General features: G+C 35.1%; 1 protein-coding gene across 1 annotated transcript; it reads left to right on the top strand.

Annotated features, from left to right (window-relative positions):
* Window positions 1–3,316: 3,316 nt before the first annotated feature.
* On the top strand, window positions 3,317–11,944 carry LOC107805397 (damage-control phosphatase At2g17340). The gene is made up of 12 exons (XM_016629426.2): window positions 3,317–3,538; window positions 3,658–3,723; window positions 4,829–4,895; window positions 5,003–5,071; window positions 5,428–5,568; window positions 7,514–7,642; window positions 7,760–7,846; window positions 8,695–8,769; window positions 8,849–8,926; window positions 10,724–10,801; window positions 11,477–11,539; window positions 11,729–11,944. Exons 1-12 carry the CDS (start codon window positions 3,369–3,371, stop codon window positions 11,807–11,809), a joined length of 1,104 nt encoding a protein of 367 aa, XP_016484912.1. The 5' UTR covers window positions 3,317–3,368; the 3' UTR covers window positions 11,810–11,944.
* Window positions 11,945–12,829: the final 885 nt, after the last annotated feature.

The following is a 12,829-nucleotide window of genomic DNA, read 5'->3' as shown; positions in this document are numbered from 1 at the left end:
TTCTAGTTCTTAGTACAAATACTGTATTCTTGAGTCTACAAGTGTCACAAAATATATGAAGAATTAGAACACAAAACAAGACTTGTGTCAACATTGGAAAGAATTATTGTTGTTGTATATCGTTGGTGGTGAACGAACTAAAACCATCACTACTGTAAACATTTATCAAAGATCTAAGAGAACTCTTGTGACCCAAGGGAATTGGATGTATGACCACACCGATACTGAACCAGTATAAAACTACTGTCTCTTCTTTATCCTTTTTCTCATTTAGTTTATCTCTACATAAATCGATCACTGCATAAAGTCTAGTCGACTAAACTCATACTTAGTCAACTAAGATTTTTAAATCGGTTATAATTCACCCTCCTCTTGTACTTTTATTGACTCCTCCTGAGTAGCATGCTGGACAATTTACTAACATTCCACTTATCCTTAATAGTATTATAGTTAATTTTGAAAAGGTCCATACTCAGGAGTCAGCGAGTTCAGAATAAATTGAACCAAGAAGGAGTCATCCACTTTCATCCCCAAAGTCTGAAGTCTTGCTGCAATGTTAGTCATCTTGATAATATGATTTTGCATACTACGTGAATCAACAAACTTCATGGTCGTGAGTTCAATCATTAATGTACCAGCGAGAGGCTTATCTGTAGAACGAAAATGTTCTTCCACAAAATGTTCTATTTGTGGAATAGTGCTCTTAATATTGTTGGCAATAGTCATTCGCATAAATATAAGGCTCAGCCTACTAGAGTGTTCTCATGCTTTATGGAAGAACTTCTCATCCACACTGCTCAAATCAGTAATAACAGTGGGCTTATCATTCAACAAAGCCAGTGGGCTTATAATTCAGCAAAGCCAAGTCAAGATCCATCACAGCTAAGTGGAATTGGACTTGTTCATGTCATTCATAAAAGTTCAATCCATTGAACACGGTAACAGACGAAGCATGCGAATGAAAAGGAATAGCTACAAAATAGATAATACATGCTTACAAATCAATATGGATTCAGTAAAACAATAAAAGTATACCCTAATTCTCCTTTGGGTAAATATTACGACACACTATCATACTTTAAATGTCATTTAGTCTTTAATAGGTAATTAAATATTTTTAACCGAACATATGTAACATCTTTGGACATACAAATATATATTTGACTAAAGAATATTAATTTACCTCATCATATTTACTATTCATAGAATAATTGATCCACCTTCGTATAAATCCTTAAGTTCTAACAACAGTGAAAATTAATTTATCCATTTATTTTTAATAATAGGCATTTCATTAGTTTTATGGATAAACTACAGTTTTCTGTATGCATAAATTCATAAACAAACTAGTTTGACCACTTTGGTGACTAGCAAAATATATAAACATAAGTTCACACATAAAATAAATATCATAAGATTTTATGCATGTGAATACTTTAAACAATCTAGTTTGATCACTTTCGTGACTAACAAACTATACAAACATTAATCACATACATAAAATAAACAAATAATAAATGAGTTTATTAACGCAATTGCCCAAATATTTTAAACAGATCCCACACAAATTGCTTTATAGCCAAGTAAAATAATAACGAGTCTATTTTAAATGAATTAAATAACTCATGTCATAATTAACTTAAAACCCCTTTTATGGTGGGGCTTAAATGTTGGGACAAAACATGATTTAGCGGTAACCTAGTCGAAAACTTAGAACTGAATTTGATTGAAAATTTTCAGCTTTCAAATAACAACAATAGATAATCAAACTTATAGAATGTCACCAAAAGGGATTCTCATTAGCTTATCACTAATTTGTTCCCACGGATGTTTAATATCAAAACAATACTTATTCCCTAAGATTCTTCAGTAGCCAATCATCAATTAATTAATAGTACTTTACATGTAATTTATTAATTTTGGATGTCATAAAACCCTTAAGAAGCATGAAAACAGCCGCCAAAATCATAAAGTAAGCAATTGTAATGCCCGACATTAAAGCATCATTCACGTTCTTCTTCATCTTAATATATTAATTCGTTATCATTAAAGAAACATAAGTTCAGCAAGACTAGCACAACACAGTGATGGTGGGTCAAATTAATTATGTGTACGATAAATAATATTTTTTCATGAACGAAGATTATCAATTCAAGTAATCCGGGCTCTGATACAACGGGTTAACATAAATTTTAATTTATATCAGAATCTTGAACATGATAATCTTACATATAATCAATACAGAAAACATATCTGAAGTGGAAGCCATTATCACAAAGCGGAAGCGTTTATTGAAATTGGTTTCTCGCCCATTGCCCTAACTTTCATTACCGTCGTCTTTAGTGATGGAAAAGAAGAATAGAATAGGTGGTAACCCTAATGGGTGGGGAGAGAACCAATTTATAGAGGTTCTCACTTAATCCGGTACGTCCATCAAGTGACCGATCAGACGGACGTGATTAGTCTTTCATTAAATATTAATTATGAACTTTATTATATTGTATCATATACATAATAGGAAAAATCTAATATGACACACTAAGTTCACCGGCCATCTAGGTTGTTTGAATCGGGTGAAAGTAATAAATTTCTCCTGTAGAAAAGTTGGTAATCGATTGATTTTGTAATGAAAGAGAGCTGAGTTTTTTTTTTAAAAGTTACAATTGCAATTGAGTGTTATATTTCTGTAAGTTTTCTAAATGATGTTGTATTATTTGTTACCTGGACTAAAGGCACTCAAATTTTGCAAATTTAGAGGAAAATTGTTGCTCAAGGTTATATTTGAAGGATAAAGGTAAGCGATAATTTTGGCCCAGAACTCTGACGTCAACATACTAATGAATTTTTTTAATTAAATAATGAATACAAAAAATTAATAAAATTTTTAAATGGTAATTATATTTCCAGCTTTATCAAATATGTTATTCAATGAAAAGACAAAAAAGTTGATTAACATTTTATGTTGGAGCTTTGTGCTTTTAACAGTAGGATAGATTACAATACTCCCACTCTTTGTACGGATTACCAACGCTCCTAATTTATGTTTCACTTTCTATTCCTTTTGCTCAAGCAGTAGTAGGTTTTAAAAAAATTACTATTCCCTCTCGAGTGTTAGGTCGATTAATTTTAAAGTTAAGTTAAATTAGATTAATTTAATATTTTAAAATTAAACTTTAAATGCTTTAAAACTATACAAAAATATTAAATATCATAATTTTCTCATATTAATATGATAAAATATATATATTTTAAAATATTAGTAAAATTCACATAATTTGATACTGGAAAAAGAAAAAATAGTACAGTACTAATAATAAAGAGACTCTACTTGCAGATTGCCAGGAAAAATAAGAGAAGCGCCAGTAAAGATGGAGAGCTCAGGCGAACTGGTGCCGTTCCCGTTGCTGATGACTCCGATCGAGTCAAATTACCGAGCATGTACCATTCCTTACAGGTTCCCTTCCGACAATCCCAAGAAACCTACTCCCACCGAGATTTCCTGGATCGACCTCTTTTTCAATTCCATCCCTTCTTTTAGGTACTCAAATGCTCCAGTTTTAGATTTGAGAAAAATGAATTGTCGATCTAATCGAGCTAAATTTTTCCCGTAATAATTCGTTTATCTGAGAATTTTCATTTGTTTTTAAATAAATGCAGGAAGAGGGCCGAGAGCGATGACACTGTTCCAGATGCTCCTTTGCGAGCCGAAAAGTTTGCTCAGAGGTACCTTCTACACTATATTTTTGTATTTTTCCTATTGGATTTAAGTTATAACTGACCGTGTAATGAATATTTGCACTATTAATATAATTTAATCTGTTATAGCAGGTTAGTCACCATTCATCTAAGTTACAAACCTATGCTTATTTATTAAAAATGAAGATATCAGCTATTACCTTTTAAGTGACCTTCAATGCATAAAACTTGAACTATTATCTATTACCCCTAGCTTCACGGAATAGGTTGGTCAATGGAATAGAAAATACTTCCTTCTGTTGTTAATTCGTTTTGTTAGATAAGGGTAGCGGTGGGTACCAAGGAAACTAAATTAGAAGAACTAGTTTCCAAGTTTTAAGCTTAAGTACACAATGCTGAAAGAAAGTTGCTTTTTGTCAATTTTTTGATTCTCTATTTATCCAACAAGCTAGCTTAAGTACATGCTTCAATGTGCTTAAAGGGCACGGGGAGCAGCCGGAGGGCTAGGTAGTAGACAAATTAGTGGGCTATAAAACTAGAAGTTCTCTGAATCTCACATTTTTCTAATTAGACCTAAAGTAAGTGTAACCACAACAAAGCTAATCCCAACTAGATGATATCACCTGTATTGATATTTTGATTCCATTATATTCGGTTATGAACTAAGTTAGGTCTTTTGAGACATCTTCTCTCCACATGATTTTAAGCTTACCTCATCCACTTCTAGTCCTTAATCATCAATGTCGCGCCTACTGGATTTGGAGGTGTGCGTAGTATATGGCCAAACCATTTTAGACACCTTTTCTTATTTAATCTTCTCTCAAATCAATAAAATATATTTAATTTATCAATACTTATCAAGAAATTTTTTTACTACTTATAAAAGAAAAGATTACTGTGTAGGTTAGTTTCATGTATTTAGTGTTCATTTTGGAGGGAAATTGGGTATCGATTTATTTCTATTCTAATTTAGTGGTTTTACTTGTCGTCAAAGTGATGGAAAAATTAAAGTCGCTTTAGATCATACCTTGAGCAAGTGTCCGTATATTTCAGAAGGTTTGAGGTTTATATGCTACAAAATCAAAATTGATGACAGTTTCCGTCTTTACCTGTTTTTCCTTTTGGTGGATAGGTATGCTGAAATACTTGAGGATCTAAAGAAAGATCCTGAAAGTCATGGAGGGCCTCCTGATTGCATTGTAAGTTTAACCGTATTAGCAAAGCAGTTATTGACCCTTAAGTTTCCTGACAACTTTTTGTTGTTGGCTAAGAAGCTACCACTTTCTCCTTCTTTGTATTCTTTTAGCTTCTTTGTCGCCTTAGAGAGCAAGTGCTTAGAGAAGTGGGATTCAGAGATATATTCAAAAAGGTCAAGGTTAGTATGATTTTTCCATTATTAAGTTCCTTAAGTTGACTCTCTCGTGTTAACAAGTGTTTAAAGAAATAACCTTAAGGATATGAAGAGTGCTATGAAAGTCTCTAATATATAGATGAAAACTGTCATTCTATAACATGGTGGATCATCCAGAAGTGAGATATGGACCCTAACTTTGCATCTGCTGTGCAAACATGCACTAGGGTGTCTGCTTGTGGATGTTGACATGCCTTACAAATTAAACAATCCCAGTTCTTTAAAGGTCATCAGATTGTTTTGTACTCCTTGTCCTGCAACATCGGAAATTAATGTCTGGTTTTAACTGCTATGGTTTTTGGTGTATGAAAATGCGCTAGGATGAAGAAAATGCAAAGGCTATATCCTTATTTGAGGAGGTAGTATGTCTTAATGATGCTATTGAGGATGAAGCCAAGCGCGTAGAGAATCTGATCAGAGGAATTTTTGCAGGAAATATTTTTGATCTTGGCTCCGCAAAGGTACTCATACTTTTTGATCCATGATTTCTTCACAATCTCTGCATGAAGTCAGTTAATCTTCTGAACCATTAGTTCATCTAAATCATATATTATGCCTGGGCAATCAGTCAAGTTATGGCAACTACTAATAGAATGCTTTCCATCAATAGCTTTGATTTATTCTATAGCACTTTTGACAATATTGAATTGTAGAATCGTTCAATGGTATGCCCAAATTATCTCGAAATTCTAGTGGAAAGTTAAGTTGCTCGAGTTCATCTTTCCTCCGTTGGTTCCGTCAGTAGTTTTTCTTCCTTTGCTTGCCACATTAATGTCATAATTGGTGAAAAACTTGCTCCCTATAAATGAAAAAAAGATTGGTGACAAAATGGCTGCACTAAGATACAACTAGGTCTAGAATCAAAGTATTTTGTTCTATGGAAATTGGATATCAAGATTTTGTTCTATGGAAATTGGATATCAAGAAAGCCTATAATTATGCCTCTCCCTTACAGTTTATGCGGGACATGGTTTGGTTGATGAAGTCGATTAGGTGGATAATTGACTCTCAGACTAAGTTATCTATCTTTTTTAGAAAGTTCTCAATCTTTGAATCGGTTGTTAGGCTGGCTTCTTTGCCTTGTTCATGGATTAGTCTTAGGCCATCCCAAGTCACCAATGATATTTAACCTTTTTCTTCATGGATTAGTCTTAGGCCATCCCAAGTCACCAATGATATTTAACCTTTTAATGTGAAGCTGGAAATGACTTTTTTATTTATTTATAATGTGGTTAAATCAGAAGCTTTTAATGCAGTTATTAATCAGCTCGGAAAAATGGGCTCTAGGTAAGATGATTGCTTATTAAGGGATACAGGGAAATGTACAAAAACTAAAATGAATGCAAAAAAGTCTAAAACAACTTGAAGCAAACAATTGGATGATAATGAAGAGCAACCTCGCATATATGTTGTTACCTCCAAACTAACCATAAAGTCAGCACTCAATACTGATCCTACTTAGAGGCAGCCTTTTCATTCTTAGAATTACCGGAAGATTGGTATATGTGACAGATTCTTGTGCGCTTCTCTGGGATTTATGCTGGACTTTGGAGTTTCAAACAAAAAGTCTTGTCTTCCTGAGTCACTCCCAGGATCAGAAAATTATTTTCTGCCGCATGGTTCTCATGCTGAAGCCTAATAGTTACTGAATCACATTTCTTACTGTCTCTCCAATTTTTAAGGACTCCACAATCCTTTAATTTAAAATTGTTTCTATGGACTTCACAATCTTGGGACCATTCTCAGGAACTTTTCCTAGCTTAGAAACTTTATGAAAGATGCAAATCAACTAGAATTATCAGAGAAGTCTTACAGTGCTTATCCATTACCAGTAACACAATGAGGCTTAAAGTTATCAGTGTGTTAGTCTGTTCAGATAGTTTAGATTCATCATTTGAAAGAAGTGCTCTTATTTGAGGAACTTGTTACAAAACACCTGTGTTAAACTCTTCATTTGCCTAAACCTACTCATGTCAAACGGGTGTTGCATAATTAGGTCCACTGTAAAGATCCTTACAAGTACATAAAACCTGCTAGAAATTGACCCTTGTGGTATGGCCCTTCCCCGGACCCCACGCATAGCGGGAGCTTAGTGCACCGGGATGCCCTTTTCTGCTAGAAATTGAACGTGCCTATATACTTTCCCCTCTCTGAGGTATTTGCATACCTGAGTCCTTGTAGCATATAACAACATGCAGATTTCAATAGGGGGCGCTCTGTGAAATGCAAGAGTATGATATCCTGAGCATCTTGTTGGAACCTATAGAGAATCCAGCTAGCTGAAACCTGTCAAATTTGATTTTGATATAATATAATCTTACATCCTGCACAACTAGAAATTCTAAAATGATTCAAAATTTTCAAGATCGTGTAATTAATGTCTACTTTCCTTAACCTCCCTTGAAGCTTGCAGAGCTATTTTCAGAGGATGGTATGTCTTTTCTAGCTAGTTGCCAAAACCTTGTCCCTCGACCCTGGGTTATTGATGATGTGGACACTTTCATCACAAAATGGAGTAGAAAAACATGGAAAAAGGTGAGTTTCTTGTCATATTTCGTCTTCATTGGGCTTCAAGTTTTCTGATCTTTATTTTGACCAGGATCCAGTATGTTTGATGTCTGTTCCTTCACTGACCTCCTTACTCTTATACAGGCTGTAATCTTTGTTGATAATTGTGGTGCAGATATTATTTTGGGTATTTTGCCATTTGCTAGAGAATTACTTCGTCATGGAGCACAGGTTTATTTTGGATTCCCTTGTCCTTTGTTGTATGTAAAGCTCAGAAGTTTCTTGCGTTTTTTATAAACTGGATTCAAGTTGTAGGCCACCAGTAGCTGGACTGTTCTTTGATTACATTGCATTGAATGAAATACCATTAATTGACATGTATTTGATATGCTTGGTTTGTGGGTTTTTATGGGTGCACACGAGTTCAGTGTGGTGTAGTATAGATCCCTGCAATAGGACATTGACTTCCTCTTCTGAAAGTGTAACTTCATTCTCTTTTATTTCTCTTTTTGCAGCATTTATTACATTAATGGAATTTTTTAATCTCCACTAAACATTACAAACAAGCTGGGGCTTTGCATTGCTTTTATGGCTATATCATAGTTGTAGCACCTTGTGTACAGTGAATATCATCATTCTTGTCTTGTTTCTGTTTCATCAATCCCCTGAAGCTAAGATTAGGACCTGAACATTTCTTGAATGAATTCAGGAATACTAATAAACCCTAGTTTAATAGGCATGAAGCCCCAGTGAATAAGTTACACACTTTGTTTATGTAGCCATGATGGTAGTATGAAGTGCATCGGATTGGTTGCCGCTAATTGAACAGCTGATAAATTTAGTAGCTATTTTGAGCTCATATTGGTAGTAAATGAAAGCATTCAGGTAACAATGTGTTTTTCTTGTTTCCATATCTCATTTACAACTGGTCAAAGAAATGAAAGAATTTCCAGTAACAATGTGTTTTTCTTGCTTCCATATCTCATTTTACAACTGGTCAAAGAAATGAAAGCATTTCCGGTAACAGTGTGTTTTTCTTGTTTCCATATCTCATTTTACAACTGCTTTTATTTGACCAGGTTGTTTTGGCTGCTAATGACTTACCTTCTATCAATGATGTTACTTACACTGAGTTAGTAGAGATTATATCTAAGGTAGTGCAAGCTTTATATTTAAACTTTTGGGGCTCTCCGCTTTAGTTTGGCCTTAACATGTTGTTTGGGTTATTAACAGTTGAAGGATGAGCATGGGAAGCTCATAGGTGTTGACACATCCAATCTTTTAGTGGCCAATTCTGAAAATGATTTGCCGGTAAGTGGCAGTCATTGTTTAGCTTCATTCACATGCTGCAGAGCTTCCTCCCTGCACCCCCAAAGAGCGGGTGTGAGACTCATTTCTAGATTTAGATTGTCCCTCTCAGTCAAGGTTTTTGACCTGAATTAATGGTGGCTCACAACTGATCTGCTAATTTCATGCTTACTATTGCTTGGCCTGATGTAATTATTCAGCTTTTATGTTCACGATTTCAATCACTTCCGAACATTTCTTTTGTGTGAAAACTGGTTAATTTTAGTGGCCAATTCTGGAAACGATTTGCCGGTAAGTGGCAGTCATTTTTCAGCTTCATTCACATGCTGCAGAGCTTTCTCCCTGCACCCCCAACCCCAAAGAGCGGGTGTGAGACTCATTTCTAGATTTAGATTGTCCCTCTCAGTTAAGGTTTTTGACCTGAATTAATGGTGGCTCACAACTAATCTGCTAATTTCATACTTACTATTGCTTAGCCTGATGTAATTATTCAGCTTTTATGTTCACGATTTCAATCACTTCCGAACATTTCTTTTGCGTGAAAACTGGTTAATTTTAGTGGCCAATTCTGGAAACGATTTGCCGGTAAGTGGCAGTCATTTTTTAGCTTCATTCACATGCTGCAGAGCTTTCTCCCTACACCCCCAAAAGAGCGGGTGTGAGACTCATTTCTAGATTTAGATTGTCCATCTCAGTTTAATGGTGGCTCACAACTAATCTGCTAATTTCATGCTTACTATTCCTTTGCCTGATGTAATTATTCAGCTTTTATGTTCACGATTTCAATCACTTCCGAACATTTCTTTTGTGCGAAAACTGGTTAATCACCCCCCCCCCCCACACACACAAAAAAAAAAAAGGTTTTCGATAGTTATACGGTAAGTAGTTCCACTTACTCAAGTTGGACAAGATTAAGAAACCAAGGTGTTGTGAAACAAGTCCAAGATCTTTAGAGCTAGTTACATCATTAATGCTCATAAAATTGGTTTGCTCACAAATTCAATCTTTTAAGGTAAATCAATAGAATTCTTCTGCTGTAAAGGAAAATGCACTATGCCCCTTACTATTAGCTACCTGTTGCTTGCCTTAAAACTAATTTTCATGGTATTTTTCTCTTCAACTCATTAACCTTTGTCCTAAATTCCCTTCAATTAAGTTTGGCTGATTATTAATTTAATAAACTATTCGGAACCCTTTCTTTTCCTCCTATTTCTCCTTATTAATTTCCTCTATCTCTTAATAGATATCTCTATTTTTTTTTATACTTTTCTTGTTGTTTAAAGTTGCTTTTCCTTTTGTTTTTCTTTTTCATTTTATTTGTCCAAACAAGATTGTATGACTATTTTGAGTGACTAGTGAAATATTATAAACTTTTGATTGTTACGATTTACTAAGAATTAGATAATTGAATCATACTGAATATGGAGGATTAAGTTGCTTTCTTTGACATATATGATAGACGAATATACTATTTACTCTTTCTGGTATATTCCTTAAGTTATACCTAATATGTTCTTTATCAAAAGTTATACCTAATATGTTTTATACATTTGGTTTTTGTGCAAGCTTACTGTGAATTTCTACTTTTAAGCAAGCCAGTTGAGTTCACAGCTACCTTATTTTGGTTCACACCCAACCTAAATTTACAATGCACCTACCCTTGAGCTCACTCTCCAACTTGGCTTGGCTAGGCCATTACGCATGTGAGGAATTGCATAGATGTCAGGCTGACAAGGCGAGTTTTGGGCTGGTCCAGCTGTCAGACTATTTTACTGAGAGCATTTATGCATGTTGTTGCAGGTTATTGATCTCACAACAGTTTCTCAGGAACTGGCGTACTTGGCAAGTGATGCTGACCTCGTCATATTGGAAGGCATGGTAAGCCTTTTGCAAATCGATTCTCTTGCTCCAATCCCTTTGGAAAAGGCCCTTTCATGTCATCTTTTGTTCTATTTTTGTATTAATGCTTGTCTGAAACCACAGTATACCTTTGAGGAAAATTTCCATTTCCTCGATGCTGCTACTGCAGTTATTGGTGGAGGCTGCTATCTCCACTGTGGAATGACGAGTTAGAACTTAGTGATTCTTTGTTGTTGTTGCCGTCTAAAAAGCATCAGTCAGTGATGTGATTCATTCATACCTTGTCTTGTGTGTTTATTCTAACTCCTACTCTTTGTTTCTTTTTCTTTATACTTATCCTTAAATGGGAAACGAGTTATGTGCGTTAATCATATTTTATTGCTTCAACTCAACTCTAACTCAGTATGTACTGTGGCTTAGAACCACTATATCAGTTCTTTTCATGCATGGACTACTTGATTAAATATGAGAGGAATAAGGCAAGTTATGGGAAGAATCTGGCAAGCTTCACGTCCACTATTAGATTGGCTGCCTCTTGGGGTGTGAATGGCTATGTTGTTGTTCCTCTTCTTTTTTTTTTGATAAATGTGAATAGCTATGTGAGCTGCATGGCTCGCCATATTTAAGTAATTGCAAATTTCCACACGCCCTCCCTCTCTAAACTTTCAGCTTTACTTTCAATTCTTATGGCAGGGCCGCGGAATAGAGACAAACCTGTATGCTCAATTTAAATGTGATTCACTCAAGATTGGAATGGTAACAACGTCATGTTTTCATTTACAACCTTCTCCCTCTCCCTTTACCCTTTATGTCTTGCTGATAAAGGAAGGACAAAAAAGAAAATGAGAAATCCTTATATTCAGTGGCTTTTTCCCCTTCCTTGCAAAATTTTGCCTTGATTGTTAATTCTCACTTCTTTTTTAATTTTTGATTTCTCAAACACAGGTGAAGCACCCAGAGGTCGCTCAGTTTCTTGGTGGAAGGCTTTATGATTGCGTTTTCAAATTTAATGAAGCTTTAAGTTAAATAGTTTTGTTATCAAGTATTTCAGTCCTTTCTACTGGACAATTGGACAAAGTCAACAAATTGAAGATTCTTGTAAATCATTTTAGTGGAAATTGTTTGCAACTCTGTTGCAGAAAATGTTCTTAAGTTCTTGAAGGTTGGATTGCAACATGTATTATTTTCTTCCTTAAACTTTTGCTTGGGTGCTCCTGCAGTAGCGTGGCAATGCAGGTATTATTACAGGTGCAACTTGATCTCACCCTGTAGTCTTTCCGGCACTTGAGCGTAGCCAATTGGACCTAGTATACCAAAACAACAGTTACTTGTCTGTTCAATTGCTAAACATTTAAGTGTTGCATTACTTTGATGGAACCATAGAAGAAGAGAGTTACAACCAGGGGTGTAACAGTACATAGTTTTACAGGAAAGAGCAGTTTGGTGATTGGCCTGTCTGCTGAGATGAAGCTGTTTTGTGGATCAAGTAAACATATTTGTAACAGAACGTAACCTTCTCAAAAAGGTCTAAAGGGTAAGCTACACAAGTAATATATTGATCATTTCTTCAACAACAGCTCGATCGCAACAAGTTGCATTGGCTTGTAAGATGTAAGAGATTCTTTTATCTGGCACATGTTCATGTATACCTTAATGTCTCGGTTAATTAGGCTATAAGTTGCATTCGAGTGCATAAACAAGAAAAAAACCTTGGTTCCCTAAGTTGGCTTGTCGCGCAAGGAGAGGCGGTTATTGGATGTTGAAGATATACAGATACAAGGTACACCACCAAGAGATATGGTGGGATGGACGAATACGATAATTGAACTGATTTTGGGCAGCAAATGGATTGGTCGGGTTGGATATGGACGGGTTGAAAAGTGGTATGCAAAAACGAATACATTATGTGATTCGACTCATTATCCATATGTTTTCTTGAATATGATCACTTTGTCTTTTAATTATCTGATTCGACTCATGGCGAAAATGAGAACATAGTCGCCCGGGGAAACAGAGTACCTCTAGTTCAACCCCGATGGACCACCG

The sequence above is a fragment of the Nicotiana tabacum genome, chromosome 5, assembly GCF_000715075.1.
Source record: "Nicotiana tabacum cultivar K326 chromosome 5, ASM71507v2, whole genome shotgun sequence".
In the NCBI taxonomy this organism is placed as follows: Eukaryota; Viridiplantae; Streptophyta; class Magnoliopsida; order Solanales; family Solanaceae; genus Nicotiana; species Nicotiana tabacum.
This window is presented reverse-complemented; position numbering and strand designations above follow the sequence as displayed.